General features: G+C 55.2%; 2 protein-coding genes across 7 annotated transcripts; one reads left to right on the top strand and one right to left on the bottom strand.

Moving 5' to 3' along the window:
• The first annotated feature begins 5,551 nt into the window (after positions 1 to 5,551).
• On the top strand, positions 5,552 to 13,972 carry CD5 (CD5 molecule). 4 transcript variants are annotated; one of them, XM_026109250.2, is made up of 11 exons: positions 5,552 to 5,665; positions 7,409 to 7,447; positions 7,842 to 8,138; positions 8,227 to 8,289; positions 8,927 to 9,232; positions 10,020 to 10,304; positions 10,565 to 10,696; positions 11,238 to 11,291; positions 11,814 to 11,933; positions 12,178 to 12,277; positions 13,131 to 13,972. In XM_026109250.2, the coding sequence occupies exons 1-10, from the start codon at positions 5,614 to 5,616 to the stop codon at positions 12,261 to 12,263; spliced, it is 1,434 nt and encodes a 477-aa protein (XP_025965035.1). In that variant the 5' UTR covers positions 5,552 to 5,613; the 3' UTR covers positions 12,264 to 12,277; positions 13,131 to 13,972. The 4 variants fall into 4 exon arrangements, with proteins under 4 accessions (XP_025965035.1, XP_025965037.1, XP_025965038.1 ...); XM_026109252.2 differs by having other exon boundaries at positions 13,128 to 13,972; XM_026109253.2 differs by having other exon boundaries at positions 12,623 to 13,972.
• Positions 13,870 to 19,130, bottom strand: VPS37C (VPS37C subunit of ESCRT-I). Of its 3 annotated transcripts, none has more exons than XM_064513397.1 (7): positions 19,022 to 19,087; positions 18,458 to 18,619; positions 18,097 to 18,209; positions 17,134 to 17,249; positions 16,878 to 17,049; positions 16,279 to 16,361; positions 13,870 to 16,011 (listed from the first exon to the last, which is right to left on the bottom strand). In XM_064513397.1, the coding sequence occupies exons 4-7, from the start codon at positions 17,224 to 17,226 to the stop codon at positions 15,265 to 15,267; spliced, it is 1,095 nt and encodes a 364-aa protein (XP_064369467.1). In that variant the 5' UTR covers positions 17,227 to 17,249; positions 18,097 to 18,209; positions 18,458 to 18,619; positions 19,022 to 19,087; the 3' UTR covers positions 13,870 to 15,264. The 3 variants fall into 3 exon arrangements, with proteins under 3 accessions (XP_064369467.1, XP_025965040.1, XP_025965039.1); XM_026109255.2 differs by having other exon boundaries at positions 18,458 to 18,605; positions 19,022 to 19,079; XM_026109254.2 differs by lacking the exon at positions 18,458 to 18,619 and having other exon boundaries at positions 19,022 to 19,130.
• Positions 19,131 to 19,157: the final 27 nt, after the last annotated feature.

Genomic DNA, 19,157 nt, shown 5'->3' with positions numbered 1-19,157 from the left:
ATGTGGTTTCCCCTGCTGAGGGCCAGGTGCCCATGGAAGGTGGCCCCCAGCTGGGCATGGGCATGATGGAAACAGCCAGACCTCCTGTTCCCCAGACTGCTACAGCAGGGAGGGGATGCAGATCAGGGGGATGAAGGGTGGCAGGAATGTGGGGTGGCAGGGATGTGGGGTGGCAGCGATTGATGTGGAAGTCCCCCTAACCGTCCCTGACAGCCAGTGGCTCTGCAGCGGTGAGGCCAGAGCATACCCTGGGTTTTCCTATCCCCTGCCAGGCCACAGTCCTCCACATCCCAGGCCCTGCTCCTGGGGACACACAGGCCCATAAGCCCTCACCAGGGTGCTCGGAGGATGCTGGCAGCTGGAGTCCAGTCCATAGCACAGCTGTGTCCCTCCAGATCCCATCTCATTGTGTCACTTCCATCCCCTAGGCTCCTGAACTTGGCTGAGCCTGAGGAGAAGCCCAAACCTAGCAGAAGCAACGTCACTCAAAGCTAGGCAGAGCTGAGGGCAATGGGTCACTGGTGGGCTCAGCGACCGTATCCAGCCCATCCCAAGCCCTCCAAAACCCTTGACTGAGTGCAGCACCCAGCAATCACCTGTGGGGACTGACGACCACATGTCCAGCTGTTGCGGCCAATGGCCCCCTCCTTCCGCTACATCTGGGTGCCCCAAGAGCTGTCTAGGTAGCCCGTGGTGCTTTGCTGTGCAGCAAAGCATGTGGCGCCACTGTGCCCCACACAGCTCTTTCCACTGGAAAACCTAACCCTGATGCGTATCTTCCTGCCTTGGCTCCTATCAGCCCATCTGTGGGTTTCCATTTCCCTCCCATGAGGACAATTTCCTCCCGCCGAACCCCTACTCATCGCAAGGCGGTGCTGGTGGGCCCGCAGGCGCCTGGGAGGCCACTGGGACCTACCTTGCAGCCGCAAGTTCAAACCTGCCTCAGTGGAAAATTTGCCCCCTGCCACATCCTTCAGCTGTTTACTGAGCCGAGCGGCCCCGGCAGCCCGAGAACAAAAGGGCCGCGCTGCTTGCCGCAAGAATGGAGGAAGCACCGAAATAGCAACAAAGCAGCCTGCAGCTCCCAGACAAAGGGGAGAGAAGACAAAAGAGGCGAGCACGAGGAAATGGCTGGCTGGCTGCGAGTGCAAAGGGGCTGGGGGCACAGGCAAGGGCTGGGGGGGGAGGCGTGTTGCTCGTGCATCAGAAGCCGGCCAAGCTCGTGAGACACTGGAATGGTACATCAAGGCTGGGAAGAAGTCATCAAAGTCCATCGTGTGTTTGCAAGGGTGCTTGTCAGTGCCGCGTTGACCCCAGCATGTCCGAGGAGCAGTTGCAGTGCCCCATCCCCAGCGTCCTCAGCATCCCCTCTGACAGCAGCCTCAGCATGGAGGACCAGGGAGCTCTGCTCACCTGGAGGGGTCCTCGGTTCCTGCCTGGGCTTTGGCATTGAGGGGCAGAGGGGTCATCTCCAGCCATGAGAGCAGTACATCAGGGCCAGACGTTTATTCGACAGCTGCTGCGAAATGCCATTTCTGCCAGCAGTGGAGTTATTAATGCACTCGCGTGTCGGTGGCAGGTGCTAAGAAAAATCACCTCCATGATCATTAGGATAATAATGCCACAGTAACAGCTAACAAGCTGGTTCATATTTACATTGAAGGCAGCTCCTACATTTTAAATGGCTGCTTCTCATGGGCAAGGAGCGCATTAGTACATCTGATCACTCCCTCCCTCTCTGACCCCTCTAGAAAGATTTTATAATCATCATCATCTGTCAGAATACATAGATGATGCCCTCCTCTCGTGACCAGATTAAAGGCTGTGTTGATGTGCATCGCGAGCAGTTTGCAGGGGTGCTGGAGCAGAGCCGCCAAGCAAACGCTGCCTGTAGTGCCTCAGAGCAGCTCCAGCCTCCAGGTCCAAATTCCTCTCCAAGGGGAGACCTGGACAGCTGCCCTCCATACATCCCATTGGATTTAGGCACCCTGGGGTGATTAGGGTAAGATTTGGGGTTCTCAGGGCTAGACCTCCCTGCTGCAGGGCCAGCAGAGTTACTGGTGCAGCTGGCCCAGACGTTCATCTCATGTGACAGACTCAGCTTGATAGGGATTTCCCGGCTCAGCTGCGGCTGCCGGAGACCGCTGGCCTGGGTGAGAAGAGGCACCGCTGCTCCCGGTGGCTCTTCTTCCCCTGCACGTTCCTCATCCAGCAGGTCCAGCACCGTTGAACCCAAATCATTTCAATGTGAGCCTGCAACAAACCCAGCAACCCAGGTGAAGCACGTCCTAGTGCCTGAAAAGCACCCAGAGCACGTGCTTCACAGCACAGTGCAACTGCAGCAAACCGGCACCCTGCAGCAGATCAAAACACACTTTCTGTGCAAACGTGCTGCTTCGAGCCTCCACGTAACGAGGGATGAAATGCTGCTAACCGCCCTGGAGCCCGCGCTCCTCCACGCTGTAATACGCCCATGAATAATTGAGCAGGGCTGCCATCAACTATTCATGTGCCTTGCTGCAAAGTGTAACCAAACGTAAATGGGGGAGCGCTCTAGCATGAATATTTACAAAAGAGCAAGTGTTTAGTCCAGAGACTTACCGACCCGCCGCTCAGCTGCCAGCAACACTACTAGTGCCAGCTGCTTTCCAGGAGGCTGCTTGTGTTTCTTGGGTGATAAAACCTTGCTGAAAACAGGGCTCAGAAAGGCTAAAATCATACGGGAGTGCAGCCAGGACAGGTACCAGGGCATTTCCCAGCATGGAGGTCATGGGGGAAAAGGAGCGTTGTTTCATGGAGGGAAAATTTTGCAGGAATTATTATTTTTCATCAAGCCAAAATGTTTGTTTTACTCAGTTGTTAAAAGCTGGTGGTCAACATGGAAAGAGCCTTGTGGGATAGCAGCATGTGTTTGCCTCTTTGTCATTATAATGCAGCAGCGGGGAGAAAAACAGGAGGGGTGAGGAATAGGGAGGAAAAACTCCTTCTGCACTTTTTAATTTCTTTTCCAGCTAGGAAACAGTAAAAATACTTTTCAGAAACCTGGCCCTTGCCTGCTTCCACCCATGAATAATATTAGAATTGATAACTGAGACTGGAAGATGTCTTCGGCCGCTGTGATTTTGGCCTCATCTTTCTAACACCCCCTGAGCTGTGTGAGCAGGGTTTACCCATCAGGGCTGAAAACAGTCAGTGCAAAGACCCAGCAGCCAGCAAGGGTTCCAAGTACCACCAAAATAAGCCAGATGTGGAGGCAGCACTGATCCTGGCCTGCTCAGAAGCACATGGGGATCAGCCAGTCCTCACTGACCGAAGTGTTCCCACCCATCGCACCGCCTTCATCCCCTGTCTTGCAGGGACATTTCCATGCTCCAGTGAGAGTGAGTAGAGAGCCCCGGGTGTGATGCAGCCTAGCGGAGGGTCCCCAGCCCCTGAGACACCTCCCTGTGCCATACCAGCATGGGGCATCTCTGCCATCCTCCTCGACCATCTCTGCCGTTCTCCCTGACCGTTTCTGCCATCCTCCTCAAGCATCTCTGCCATCCTCCCTGACCATCTCTGCCCATCCTCTCCGAGCATTTCTGCCCACTGCCTGCCACCCACCCACTATCCCAGAAAACTTCCTCTTGAGTCATGGAAAATCTTTAGCCCAGCACTAGTTTTGATGCAGGAACCTCCCATAAGAGCCGGGGGGGGCCTGGGTGCTTGGTAGCACAGTCAAGGGTTTGGAAACTGCGGCTGGGCAGCTGGGGTGAGGGGTGAGCCCTGCTGCTCCCTCCTTCCTCCCCCAGCCCCAGTGCTCAGCAGGACCTCAGCAGAGAGCAGCCGGCCCTTGCACCAGGTTGCAGGGCAATGCCCAAGTGGGCAGGATGGGGCTGCTGCTGTGCATCACAGGGAGGAGGCAGTGAGGCATAGAGATCCCTCGCCTTAGGATGAGGGACCAGAGAGGGTGCAAGGAGGGGGATAGCTCTTGCTAACCTCATTGAACAGCCCCCCAGGCACAGTAAGCAGTCTGGCATCCAGGCACACATGAGATACGCTCCCCTTCGCAGAAACATCACCAGGCCAATGGATAACAGCCATCTTCATTAGCATGCATGACCTGGATTTGGAAGTATTAATTAGGGCTTTATTGATCACTGCCTCTCCCTCCCCTCTCCATCACCACTGCACCCCATGTGCCTTGCAGGGCCATGCAGTTTCCTGGGATTAATAGGGAGAAACGGGACCAGCCCGACCCCCCACTGGCCCACCACAGCACATCCCAAGGGCAGGAATACCCATTGCTGGCTGAAGGGCAAACTCCATGTGCTGGTGTTGGGGTGCTTCGGGTGCTGCTGGTGGGGCACGTGGCTGGGGTGCTCGTGCCTGTACCTGTGCCCGGTCAGCTCAGGCCACCCGCGTGCAGCTCCCGTGCAGTTCAGAGCAGGGCCTGGTGGTTCGTGCAGCAGTGGGTGCTGCAGATTTCCTGCCCCAGAGCAACAAAGCTGCTCACCTCCACTGGCGACCGCAGGGAGCGATAAGGGAGTAAATATAGAAGGGGAGAGAAAAAGAAAGCTGGTGAGGGCAAGGGGAAGTTGTTGCTGAAGCAGGGGAGGCTATTTCTGTCGGGGACTGGAGTTACGTAAGAGCCACCTCATGTCTCTCCAGGTGGGATCCCAGCCCAGACAGACCCTCAAGGCCAGGGGCATTGAGTTTAGTGGCAATCACTGGTTTTCCCCACTGAAATCCGATGTCGGCTCTGCTGGCAGCATTATCCTGCACTGAAATATTTCACTGACACTCATAGTCAATGGACCTGCTGCTAGAATTGGGATTTTTCCTCCACCCTGCTGTGAAGGCAGCCTGCTGCCTAATCTGACCATCCTGAAACCCCTGGTGTCCCCCCTGGCTTGGTGTGACCCCAGTCCTGGAGGGTCCCAGCGCCAGGCTCCCCTGGCCATTCTCACCCAGGGAGACAGCTGGAGTGTCACAGGACAGGGCTGGAGATGGGGAATGGGGATGGGAATGGAGATGAGGGTGGAGATGGGGATGGGGATGTGGATGTGGATGTGGATGGAGATGGGGATGGGGTGGGAATTGGATGGGGATGGGGCATGGAGGTGGGGATGGGGCATGGAGATAGGGATGGGAATGCAGATGGGGATAGGGATGGAGATGGGAATGGGGATGTGGATGGGAATGGAGATGGAGATGGGATGTGGATGGGAATGGAGATGGGAATGGGAATAGGAATGGGATGGGGATGGAGAGGGAGATGGAGATAGGGATAGAGATGGGGATGGAAATGGGATGGGAATGGGGATGGAAGTGGGGATGGGAATGGGGATGGAGGTGCGGATGGGAATGGGGACAGAGCCGAGCCCTCTGGGTTTCTCTCTCCTCATCACCCTTTTTCATATTCTGCAGGATCTGGAAAGGAAGCTGACGGGTTCAGACTTCAAACGAGTGAAATGTGACGTAGAAAACCACAGAGGGAGGAAAAACAGCCTGTTCCTCCCAGTCCCCCCCCTCGCCACCCTTCTCCGGGCCGGGTGGCAGAGGCGTCAGCACCCTGAGCACCCTCCTGCTCAGCCGCCAGCACTGGGGTGGAGGAGGCAGCCAGCGGTCCCAATGGCGGCCCAGCATCCCGCACTGGGACTGCTGCTTGCAGTGGGGATGTGGGGTGAGTACCCTGGGTGGGGGGGGGCATCCTTTTGGGGGCTGGTGGGTCGTGACAGGGTCCTGTGGGGCAGGCAGAGCTCAGGCTCAACACTGCAGCAAGGTCCAGCTCCGGCACCATGGGCTGCACTAGATTCGTGCCCAAGTGCTTTTTCCAGGGAAACAGGCTGAGGTTGGGGATCCTGTGCATCTGCCCTCCACCCCCCTCGCCTCTGAGCAAGAGTGGTTTGGGATGACTTTTGGGCAAGGCTAGGGAAGGGCTAGGGCAAGGAGAAAGGGGCTTTGAACCAAAAAAACAGCATGAAGGCGTGGAGCTGCTGCCCAGCTACAGCCTGGGAGTGAAGCAAGTGCAAACCCAGAGGGGCATGCTGCAGCCGGGACCACGTGGGTGCTAGCCCCCAAGACCCCAGGAGTCTCCTGGTCCCCAAGACGGTCATCACTGCCCCAGTGCTATCACCTGGATGCTCGGGGGCATTCAGCTCTCCATCTGCAGACACAGCTCTGCAGGAGCTCATGCATTAACGTCTCCTTCTGGAGCAGCTCCTGAGCGAGTATCGGGCCCAGCAGCACAGCGCACCCAGCTACCTCCTCGGGGCTGCCCCAGCCATCCCATGTTTCTCCTGGCACAAATGTCGCCCTGTGCTGGGACCACTAGCCACCTGAGCCTGGGGGGTCTCTGCTCATGGGGGGGGGGCCACCTCACCTCCTTTTCCGGAGCCACCTTGCAACTGAGCCAGCCTCAAGCAACGACGGAGAGCATGGGGCAGGCAACCCAAATTAAAACAAAAAGTGGTTGCCATCACAGGTACTGAAACCTGCCTGGCTGAAATAAGCAGCAACAGCCACAAACGAAGGTATCTGTGGGTGCTTGGTCCTGCCTGGCATGCATTGGAGGCCAGGACCCTGTGGCACTTGGTGCTAGAGGGATGCCAGCAGGCAGGTCTGCTGTGCAGTTGGCCTGGCAGGAAGCCATATGGCCAAGCCACATGAGGTCGTTCATATATATTTTTTTTTAATTAAAGGCGTGAGGAGGAGGAGGTGAGAGCAGATTCCCCATGAAAGCCAGAAAATGCTCTTTAATGACTCAGGAAAATGGCATTGGGAGGGAAGAGGGTGGATGCATAATGCAGAAACCCCAGCGTGTTAGCTAAGCTAGAGACCGGGGGTCTGGGCTGACAGCGGCAGCAAAGATGCCAATTTTCCCTAGTGAGTGATGTGGCACCAAAGCATCATGCAGAGCACCAAGGAGGTTTCACGGGAATTGGTAAACCTCCAGCAAAAAGTAGTCTGTGGCTGCCAGGAGCCTGGAGACACTGGTGCCCTCAACCCCTGGAGATGTGGTGGGGCTCCGCGCACCAGTTCTGGTCATGGCCGCCCAGCACGACAGCTCCCAAGGCAGGTTTTGGATCATGGGGAGCCCGCGTGAGTGCACTGGCGTCTCTGGACTGCTCTCCTCAGCGTGTGTTGCTCACCGAGAGCTTGGCTCTGGGGCTGTGTGGTTCATCTCAGCAAGGATCCAGCCAGCAAGCAGGCTCTCAGGAGCAGGACCCCAAATCCCTTTAGGCAAGTGCTACTAGGAGGGTAATGCCATCAAAAGGCTCAGGGCACACTGCATGGTCCGGGGAGTGTCTTTGCATCTGTATCTCCCTTTGCATGGGACGCTTCCCGTGACAGAGGTGCCATCAGCCCGCGCGGCTGCATCATGGCTAGGGGGCAGGAACATAACTCACGTCTCTGTCCTTTGCAGCCCTCTCCAGCTGTGGAGAAGCCGCCCCGAGCCCCGAAGGTGAGTGTTGATGCAGGGCCATCCCTCCTGGGTGCCCAGAGCCCGCGCGCAGGTCCTGCGGATGTGGGCTCGCCAGCATGGCGCACGCACCTCGACCGGCGCTCACACCCGCACCTCTCCGTGCATCCCCTAACCGGCGCCTTTTCCCTCCTGCTCCATTTTGTGAGCAGCCCTTGCTGCCATTTCAGAGCATGCTGGTGACCAGGACCTGGGCACATCTTGAGATGGATAACGAGCAGCCCAGGGCTTTCCGAAGGCCAGTCCTGCCGGCTGCAGCAGTGCCACCAGGTTCCCGCACGCTGGTGGGCGCCCCGGCACCACCGCGCAGTGGAAAACATGCTGATAGCTCGCGGGGAGAGGAGGAAAGCCCCTAATGCCTGTGCTTTCCCCACAGAGCCAGCCTTGCAGCTCACCGACACTGGCTGCCGATGCTCGGGGGTGCTGGAGGTGAAGCGGCATGACCAGTGGAGCAGAGTGTCCCAGGACAGGGTGGACGCAGCTGCTGCCGCTGTCACTGTCTGCAAGCAGCTGGGCTGCGGCCCCCCCACCGCCGAAACCCTCCAGCTCGTCTTCTCCCGTGGGAAGGCAGTGTGCGTGAAGCTGCTGGCGTGCAGGGCGATGGTGGCTCCGCTGGCGGGGTGCGTTTGGAGACTAACCAACTGCACGGACTACATCACTCTGGCCTGCAGCGGTGAGCCCAGCTGCCTGCCCCCTCCCTGACTGCCCCCGTGGCTCTGTGGCCCAGCCAGCCCCACCTGGCACTTCCCTTGTCATTTCAGAGCCGGCCGAAACTACCACCAAGCCTCCGCCGGTGCCTGAGACCACCACACTGGAGCCTGCTGGTAAGAGCCCGTCCCTGCCCGGCTGCTCTGGCTGTGGCCTGGTGAAAAGGTATCCACCGGCTGCAGCGCAGCAACGGGGAGCAAATGAGCCAATATAACCTGTAAGACATGGGTGTCTCAGTGAGATCCCTGGGTCTCATTAATGCTGTTTGCAGCATTAATAGTGCAATTAAGCCTCACCCATTAGCACACACAGCAGGATCAGGAGGTGATTGCTGTGTTGGCACTGTCCCCCTGATGGACATATGGGGCAAGGGGATGGTGAGTGGTGGGTTGTCCCGTCTCTGCAGCACACGGAAGGGGAGGTCTGGACCACGTGGGAGCTGGCGAGTGGGACGATTACCAGCTCCATGATGGCATATGGGCCAGCAGCTCCACAGCCTGGTGGCTACAGCAAGTGGGGTGGCCCAGGTGCCACACACCTGGCAGAGGGATGGGTGGTGCACACAGACAGTGAGATACTCTGGGGATGCAGCACATCCCCAGATGAGGACAGTTGCACTTGCAGATGGAGAGATCACCTCTCCAATTAAATAGGCACAGGAGTGATTTGCTGCCTGTGCAACACAGCTGCTGGGGACTTTTTGCCACATGAGGTCCATAAGTGACGTCCTGGTTGGCTGTGTCTCCTCGCCAGGTGCTCCCAGGCTGAGGCTGGTGGATGGGAACTTCAGCTGCTCGGGGTTCGTGGAACTGTACAGGCAGGGGCTGTGGGGCGCAGTAGGGGCCGATGTGAACGCCTGGCCTGACCTGGCTCCCCGAATCTGCGAGGCGGTGAACTGCGGTGACCTCATCAGTGACCACAGCATGGCGCCAGAGGCAGGGAGCCACTTACCGGTGAGGTGGGAGATGGAGAGGTCCTGCAAGAGACACTCGGTCCTGGACTGCTTCAATCAAACGAGCGACCATCGGGGGAAAGTGCCCGCCTTCATCATCTGCTCTGGTGAGACAGCTTCTCCCCGGCACGGGGGCCACCTCAGTTGCACGTCCTCCCTCGGACTAGCTCGCTAGTCCCATGCCTGTGGGTCGGTCAGCGCGAGGTGAGGGCAGGCATGGTTAGCGGTTCGGGGAGCGCAAGGTCAGCGTTCAGGGAGTTATTCCTCTCCTGCAACGGCAGTCCTAAGCTGGGCATCTGGTGGAGATGGGAGGACCCAGGTGCTTGCTAAACCAGACACCCCACTTCCAGCTGGCTGCAGGCCGGGCAGCCGAAGCCCTCCATAAGTAGGGATGTAATCTCTTCCCACGCCTCCTGCCGGACACCTCCATCCTCTGGTCCCCCGTGGCTCTGCCACTCCTCCCGGACCTGCACTGCCCATGGGGCACTGCTGCCCCGCCACACTCAGGCATCCACCCACTCCCACGCTTTTTCTTTCTCGTGAGAAGACAAAACAGGAAATCTCCATATCATGCTCGGTTCCTGGCAGCAGCCCCCTCTGGCCCCATGCTGTTGCAGCTCTGGGTTTCAAACACAGCGGTGCCGCGGTGCACAAATAGGAAAGCACGGGAAAGAGCAGGGTGCAGAGCAAATGCAGCACTAATACCCTGAAACCCAGCAGACGCCAGCGGATACGGGGTGCAGAGGCAGAGCACAGCACCCTGCTCTCCTCTGCAGGGCGAAGCAAAATGCTCACTCCTGGGGAGTGGGGGCAGACGGGACGCCGAGCCTGTGCCCCACTGCCTTTGCCCGTCCTTCGCAGCTGCCCTGACCCTGCTCTGCCTCTCTCCTGCAGGATCCCAGCCCCGGGCCATGCGGAGACTGGCAGGGGGCCTAACCCCCTGCGAGGGGCACATCGAAGTGTTTCACGGGGACCGGTGGCAGGTGCTGTGCGACAAGCCTGGGCAGCGGGCCGAGCGGGGCAGGCAGATGTGCCAGGAGCTGCAGTGTGGGAAGCTCTCCTCCAGCACCGCGCTCCAAGACCCGCCGATGATGGGCGTCACCTGTGCCGCCCGCAACCTCCACCTCTGCCCTGCCAGTCACGGAGGGCTCCAGACCTGCTCCCGCACCAGCGTCGTGTGTAAGCAGCAGCGTGGCTGCGCCGGGTTGGAGAGCCAGGATTTACCCTTGTGGGTGTCTGGGGGCAGGTGGAGGAGGTGACTCCAGAGCTACAGATAGTGGGTGGCACCGGGGGCATGGCACGGCAATATCCTTGTCCAGACAGCCTCCGTTGCCTGCTGCAGTCCTAGAAGGGGTGGCTGGGCTGCCGTGGCTCCCAGCACTGGTCTTTGCTGGGAGACGGTGATCCCAGCTTGTGATGCCCACCCATCCTCTCCCCAGGCCAGGACTCCAAGCCACATCCTGCTGGCCTGGGAGCCGGCACCATCGTGAGCATCTTCCTGGCCCTGATTCTCTTCGGCATCTTCCTGCTCATCTGTGGACCCCCTGCGTACAAGAGACTGATGAAGAAAAGTAGGTGACGAGCTCTAAGCCGGAACTGCTGGTCCCCCAGCACCCCCGCCTTGCATCCGCCCTGATGCCCGCAGAGATGCATGTGCTTTTCCTTGGCCAACCTCTCGTGGCAGACCTCTGCAGCTGGGGCTGGGTGCTTCCCGCAGGACCATTCCTGCCCTGGCGTTCAGCAGCACAAATCCCTTTTTCCCATTGTCTCCCTGCGCCTGACCTGTGTGGCGCTGACACAGAAAGCCTCTTGGATCAGGCAGTGCTGAGCATTTTGCACGCTGCGGGAGGATTAAACGTGGCACAGACACAAAAGAACAGGTGGACCATGTTTCATGAGCTATGCCTAGCATCCAAAGGGTCTCACCACATGGCAGAGGGATTACCAGGCACAGCAGATTATTTGGCATGGCATATGTGGCCTGCGGGCAGCAGCCGTGGGGTGGAAAGCAGCCAAAGGAGATGCAGCCCACTTCCGGCAGAAGGATCACGCAGCTCCTTGGGGAGATCTAACAGGTCCTCTCTCACCACCCTCCCCTGCTTTCCCTTCCAGTCTCAAAGAAGAAGCAGCGTCAGTGGATTGGCCCCACAGGATTCAACCAAAATGGTGAGGAGAACATGTGGGTGGGAAAGGAGGGGAGGCAAGTGTCAGCGGTCCCTCCCTCCACCTCTCCCAACTCCCCATGCCCGTCAGCATCCTCCGAAAGCTGGCCCCCCTCCCAGCTGCGGAACCTGGGTTTCGGACTCGCTCAGAGGTCGCTTTCGCCGAGCTGCCCCCAGACCACAACACAGGCGGCGGGGCTGTGGTGTGAACGGCCTCCGCGCAGAGCTGCCGCTCCGGCTTCCTGCTGCCTGCTGCCACTCTGACTCACTGGCGCCCTGGTGACTCAGCGGGGAGGGCTGAGCCCCACGCGCACCCCGTCCTGCTCTTACTCAGCCCCTCCACACTGCCAGCTCTCCCGGAGGCCTCCCTGCTTGGGTGCAAGCAGAGACTGTGGCTGTGGGCTGCTTGGTGTCCTGCCTTGCAGGAGAGAGGATGGGAGGACTTTCTACCTTCTGCTGAAGCAGTTGGCACCAAGAGCTACCTCCTCGGTCCTTAATGCTCGCTCCTTCCTGCTGTCCATTCCAGTTTCATTCCACCGCAACAGCACCGTCAACCTGAGGCCGCGGGCCGAGGGGCCGAGAGCACAGGGGGAGGACAACGACTACGCGCAGCCTCCCAAGAACCCCTACCTGTCAGCTTATCCAGGTAAGGCGTAGCAAGGAGGATGCAAGGGAACGGCTTCTCTGCGTGCCCTTCCTGCACGCATCAGTGGGGAATAACCAGACATGACGTTCAAGGGAAAGTCACATCATAGTGAGATGCAGCCGTTGCTGTTGTTGATGCCAGGCGATAGGCTGCTCCAGGGCTGGAAGTCTGCTCCCCAGCCCTTCCACCTCTCCTTGCGGAGCCAAGGAGATATGGAGCACACCACGATTTATTCCCTTCACAGCTCTGGAAGGTGCATCCCGATCTTCCAACCCTCCAGACAATTCCTCCGATAGTGACTACGACTTGCACTCTGCCCGGAGAGTGTGACTCCCCTGCAAGAGGTAAGACCCTCTCGGGCACCCTTTTCTTCCTGGGCTGAGCCATCTTCTGTCCTGTTATCTCCCCACCCAAAGCTATCACAGGACATCCATGCACGTGACAGCTAAATTGAGCACCTGCTGAATTAGCCTGTCTGTGGCTTCTTAAACTTTGGCAAACATTAGTCTTGTTTTCTACATCAGTCATTTTCTTGACCTACAGACAAAGGTGGAATTCAACATATGGGGGGAAAAAAAAAAAGAACAAAAGTGACAAAAGAGAAGACAAATACCTGAGAATTCTGCACTGATCACCTTGGAAGAAAGCCTTTCTGTGTGTAGATGTAACGGCTCTCGTCCCACTTGCAGGGGAGGAAACTGGGGAATACCTCTGCCAGCTGGAGACCTTCCCAGCCTGATTTCCAGCCGTGGGGTTTTCTCAGAGCCCCTGCTAAACTCAGAGCCAAACCTGCCAGTGCTCCTTGCAGCTGAATGTCAAACCTGAGCGCTTCATTCTGGGCTGCCCAAACTCAAGGCATTGAAGATCAGTATCCGCTTGTGACAAGCACTGATCGCAAATCTCTCAGCTCTGACCTAGTCTAGCTTGGCTTTGGCGCTCTGCTATCATCCTGGTATCTGAGCACCTTTCCGAGAAAGCTTCATCTCACTTACCCTCTTGTTTCTAGGCCTCCCACCTGAGAGAGTACAAGGTGGGATTTTTTTAAGCTATTCATATGAGTCTTAAAGGCACATGGGTAGCAGCAGGCCCTGCATCTGCACAGAGAACAGAGCCACAACGTTCACAGCAGTCTGCAAGCGGGCTGCCTGCTTCTCCGTCTCTCTAAACTAGGATAACCGCAACTCCTCTCCCCAGCAGGGCCAGACTGAAAGCAAAATCTGCTGCTGTCTACAAAGCTCTCAGATACCATGGGGATGAACTTCATGAAAAAGACAGACATATCCTTGTCTTTCGAGTTACTTAGCAAGCTGTGAAGATGCAAGCTTGGCTGCGTTTGCCACTCGCTAGAAGTCTAGATGTTTGAAGAGGAGTGGTTAGCTTGGGATACTGCCTGTGCACACGTGTGAGTGGGGCTTGAGCGAACACATAAGGGAGAGCGTGAGGTTTGTGCAGACATAAAACAAAGCACAGACACGCGAAGAGCATGGGAAGGATAAAAATACTGAGAATAAACCTGAGATATTTAATAAGCAGTAACTGTTGTAATAAATTTGGTTTTCTAGTAATTATGCCTTGTTCTCTTCCTTCCAACACTACAAATGCCATTCCTTAGAGCACCAACTTCCCAAGTAGCAAGGGAAAATGGAGAACAGAAATGACAGCACAGGGTATGCATGAGAAACAGTGCTAGAGGAGGGAAGAGATCGGCTGATGGAGAAAAGCACTGACCAAACAGGCCTCTTCAGAAAGATGAAAACAAGAGAGCAAGAAAGATGGTTCAGAAAGAAGATGTCCCTGCAAGAGGGTGAAAGATTTTACTGACAACATCAAGAGGAAGTTGGTGTAAGGACACCAAAAGGGCATAAAAAAAAATCGATAGAAAATATCAACTGGATGCCACGTCATTTCCCAAAACAATCATTGCCATGACCCTGCATGCAATTCATCAAGTTTTATTATTGTAATTAACCACAGATACGGAATTGTTTCCACCAAGTCCCAAAGGCATTCATCTTGATCTAGTCCATTAGTAATCTTTCCTTATAAATAACTTAGGGGGATACAAGCAGAATTCAGAGGATAAAGTGCTGAGCAAAGCCAATCCCATTTCCATTAAAAACTTATCACTTGCTCTGCTATCTAGTGTTTACTGAGGAGTGAAGGGATGTTGCAGCCCTTAACATCCAGAATAACCCCCCCTTTCCCCCAGGGCTCTAGGGCGCTGAGGCCCCATGTTTCACAGAACGCTACCAGAAGTCAGCTGGGAAGAGCTGGATGGCAGGTACCGATCCTCACTCTTCCCCAGTTTCCCATGATCTGAGACACATGCCTCCTTACCCCCAAAATAACACCAGCTCTCAAAACATCACATCAACCCAGTTTACTTCATAAACACACATAACATCCAGCTGTTGAGCTCCAGGGAGTTACCAGAGCCTTGGTGCCTCAGTGAGATAGTGCCCAACCAGGACAGGTGAGGAACGGCTCCTATGCTGGACAAGGAATGGTAAAGAAGCTCACTGGCAAGCTGGGAATACCTGAACTCAGTGCAGTTGGGAACCACCTCTGCTTTGGAGTAGACTGGTGCTCATGGGGCAGAGGGAGGCAGCGATGAGGAAAGCCTGACCTCACAGTCGGCTGGGAACAGCTCGAGTAGAGCTGGTTTGGAAGTTATTTTGCATCAGCATAAAAAAGCCAGACATATCTCAAGGCCTGGCCAATCCCAACAGGCTAGCTAGCTGCTTCTCCCTGCCAAGACAAATTACAAATTGATTGCCAGGTTGGCTGGCTCTGTTTCTCATTTCCAGGAAGGCCCTAGGGAAGCAATGAGTATTTAGTATTAGAAATACTGTCAGAAGATTCCCACTGTGTCTTTTCAACACCTGTGAAAAAGCTTAGAATTATTATACTGCATATGTTAGAGAAAACTACACGCATACAAAGAAGAGTCTCTCGCTCATCCATGCGCACACTCACAGAGGAGTCAGGTTCTCAGCTGATGTGATCAGTGCATGTCATTCCCATGTATCTCAGTTGAGAATCTAGCTGACTACCTGTATTTATTTCAGAGCCTGGACTAACTGATTCTTAAGTGGCCACTTCAGCCAACAAGCAATCATCACAACCAACCCAAAAAGGTGTAGCCCAGGGAGACAGCATCAGCCTCACTGACCCCTGGTGCCTCTGCTGTCTGCCTCACATCATAGCCATGCTTCCTTTCCTATATAATGCTAACACATGGATGGGCCTAAGAGCAATGCTTCAACTTTTTCTTCTTCCTCAGTCCACAAAGAGGAGGGAGCAGCAGAGGACACTCCCCAGGAGTCCTGATTTAGTAGCCAGGCCAAGCAGGGTGCTGCGGGTTTGGAGGTGGGGGGTAAACGAAGGGAGGGGACGGACCGGAGGGATAGGGAGGCTGTGGGGGGATTGGGAAACTAGGGAGGGGGGGCTGGGTTGGGTATGGGCACTGAGGTCTCCCTGCCCCAGGAGTGAAGTATGGAGAGTACCCTGGTCTCGGGGGTGGAGTAGAGGAGGGGTGTGAGCCAGGAAAAGATGGGGCAGGAGGTGGGCCTCTGGATGGAGACCAAGAGTAGCCTGGTGCTGAAGATGAGCCTCCGATTGGAGGCTTGGGATACCCTGGTGTCAGGTCACCAGCCTGTGCTGGCGGGTATCCAGGACCTGGAGGAGGTTTATAGGGAAAGGTGGGCTGGGTGCTGGGCTGAGAGGAAGCAATGTGTCCCACAGCGACTGGGGCTCCAGAGAAAGGAGCAGGAGGGAGAGCTCCACGGGCTGTGGGGCCGACCGGCATGCCTGGAGCTGGACTGTAGGGCAAAGGGAAGGAAGGTGCCCCAGATGGGAAGGACTGTGGCTTCTGCTGCTCTGCACACCCAGGTACGTGAGGAGGTAGATGCTGGTGAGAGTCTCTGCTGGGCTCCTGTGACACTTCTGACTTCTTCAGTATCTCCTGAAGCTTTTCAACTCTAACCCGGCGCAGGTGGGACAACTTCCTCATAACGGAAAATTGCTCAAGAAATGTCTCCAGGGGTACCTCACCCTCCAGGAACTTCTCAGCCATATTCTGAAACATAAAACAGCTTTGGCATCAGTACTGTTTCCCTCCACCTTCTACCCCCAAACCTAGTTTAGGAGTTATGTCTCTGTTGGAGACATGTAGAGGACTGTTGTGCCACACAAGAGCAAAGAAAAGGCAAACCATTTTTTTCAGCAACAATGTCAAATTACAAAGAGATAATCCTTGATTTAAAGGATTAGGCTTGGGAGCATAACTGCAAGTCTTCAAAGACAAATCACTTGAATTACTGATGGATTTAAATCTTAAGCTCACCTCAGACTCTTCTTCAATTTTCTGACTTTCCACCTGCAGAAGATCCAGCAAGGTCTGAGGATTCAATGCTGCTGAAAATTTCTCTGGGGAAAGAGAGGTAGGAGCAGAGCAAAAAGTGAAACGCAACACGAAGCAAAATCATTAGCACATCGTCCTGTCATACAGTGCCTGCACTAGTCATCTGTCCCACAGCTCTGCTCTGCAATATGAGACACGCAACGGATAGAGCAGTAGGAGCTATCTTCTTCTCTGTCACATCTCTGTTCCCCTCCTCACTCTCACAGGAGGAGCCTTCCTGCCTTGGAAAATGTTGATGTGAGGCGAAAATCAGAAGAGAAAAGAACCTTAACCATAGCTGCACTGGAAGGGCTTTATGCTGAGACAGCATCCTTAATCTGTCCAGTGGAGTTTGTCCAGGAAATGGGAGAAAACAGATTTTATACACAATAGAGTCCTTTCTGCCACCACCGTGCTTGTCTAAAGAGCTTCTCAGTCTGCTCAGTATGGCCAATGTGGGGAGAGGCAAGAAAGAAGGACATTGCACTAACTACAGTCCACGTGACTTCATAGGAAAGAGCGCAAGAACTGGAAACACTCACCCAGCTTTGCCTTTTGCTCTTTACACCGCTCAGCTAGCTTCTGCAGCTCCTCATATTTGTTGGAGAGGTCAGTGCGCCCGGTTTCCAGTGGCGACTGGAACTTCAGGTTCTGCTCAGCCAAGCTCCGATTAGCAGCAAGAGCCATCTCCCTTTCCAGCTGCAGCTCCTGAACCTGAGAAAGGAGATCCAAGAGCCAGTGAGGGGCCACACATCCTAACCAAGTCCAGCCGTCCCTTGCAGCAAAGTTAACCCATACCTCCCTAGACTCCAAAGCCAGGCGCTCGATCTCCTCAGCATTGTCTTGCAGCTCCTGGAGCTCTTCCACTGTCCGGTCCTTCAGCGTATCCATCCTCCCAGAGGAACTGCAAACTCCTTAGATGGGAAAGGAAGTCAAATAAAGACAAGGTTTTCTAAAGTCAACTCTAAATAGATACTAATCCTATTATGGATTAAAAAACAGCTTTGCTAAACCACTTGAAACAACTATGCTAAGGAAGTTCCACGCTATAAAGGAGCAGCAGGACGGAGGGCGGACTGAAAAGAAAAACACAACACATCTAATCACTTCTTCTTTGGCAACTGATTTTTTCCTTTTCACAGAGTATTTGCAAGGATTACTTGTGTGTGCCAGACATTTTTGTCAAGGAAACACCTACTCACATCCACTTTATACTAGGACTACGTCATGCTAATTCTCAAATTCCATCTGGCCACTTTTTTTGCACCATCCCATTCAATACTAGGGTTCTGCTATGCAAATCTCCCAGATCTGTTTATATCCATCCATGCTTAGGATCCACAAACACTGATGTGATCACATGCATCCTCCTGTATGTCTCACTCTCCAGTTCCTCAATTTCTGTCTCATTTTATGCATTTTCTTTTTAGCTATATGATGCTATCATTTCCCTTGCTTGTTGGTTCTACCCTTATGAATAATGCTATTATTTAATACTTTTACACAGTGAATTTGATTCAATGCCTGCAATTTTGAAAAACAGTGAAATAATATTAAAATCAATGAAATAACAGATTTGCTGCACTGCTCTCCATCATTTATTCCCAGTACCTTCTGACTGCCTCGTAATATTTAGCAAATATTAAACATTCATATCAGGGGTTCTAGGAAAGGTGTGGGGTGTGATACAGTTGAATACAATAAAAACCAGGAATGAAACAAAGGAGCAGTGCACTCCTGCCAAGAGGGAAAGAGGCATACCAAATGGACAGCTGACGGGGACTTCTCTGTTGTCCTAACCGCTGTTGGCTCTTCTACCTTTCATCCAAGTGAAACATCTCAAAGACATTGTTCTGTAAGTGTTGCATCAGTCCCTGCAAGTAACACAGAGTGCCAAGCTCATGTTCAGGATTACAAAATCTCTGTGCTCGGGATCCAGCCAAACCCATCTAATGAATAACCACGTAAAACCAGGCAGGGAAATTTGCTCCCACACCACATATATACATATATATGCAATGTCATCATTCTGCTATCAGAAATAAACTTATATGGGGGGGTCCATTAATAAGGCTCACAAAGTGTTAAGACAGAAAAAGTAGGAAAAGTGGCAAATGGGAACCTTATTCTCTGCCGCCGTACAGGCCGAGATGTTGCAGACAGTAGGCGGGCAGGTTCTGAATGGCACATAGGAAGGCTGGGGCAGAGAGCCGGCCACTGCTACATCTTCAGCAAGGCGCCGCACGAGGCAGGGCCTCTCACCGATCTCCCTATGCGGCGGGAGCTAGCGTTACACACAGAGATATGGTACAACCCGTAAGGGGACATGCGACACCCTGCCCCGTGAGAGGCAACGTCTCCTCACTCCCACCGAACCCGGGCTTGGACAGAGGCACATAAACGGAGCCCTCGGCTCAGAAACGCCGGGGACATCGCCAGGCACTGCCACTCAGGACCGTTGCGTGCCGGTGACGCTCTTCGATGCCGGCGCAGTCCCCGATTAGGGGAAGAAACGCCCCCCACCGTGACCATTGGGGGCCGCCGCGATCGTCGGGGGCAGGTGGGGGCGAGGGTGTGGCGCGGCGCGCGAACCCCGCCTCCTCTCGCGAGACTCGGAACGGGAAAAGCAGGGGGAGGGGGAAACGGTAACGGAGCCAGCATCCCTGCCCCCCGCGCCCAGACTCACCTCCGAGAGCCGGGCACCCCTCCCTCCGTCACACGCTTCCGCGTTCCGGTCCGGGAACGGAAGTGGGTGGAACCACCGAGCCCGGGCGGAGGGGGGGCGGGAGGTAGTGGCGCCCGCCCTCCCTGCCCCCCGCTCA

Source organism: Dromaius novaehollandiae, chromosome 5, assembly GCF_036370855.1.
Source record: "Dromaius novaehollandiae isolate bDroNov1 chromosome 5, bDroNov1.hap1, whole genome shotgun sequence".
Classification (NCBI taxonomy): Eukaryota; Metazoa; Chordata; class Aves; order Casuariiformes; family Dromaiidae; genus Dromaius; species Dromaius novaehollandiae.
Note: the sequence above shows the minus strand (reverse complement) of the source record. Positions and strands in the feature narration are given on the sequence as shown.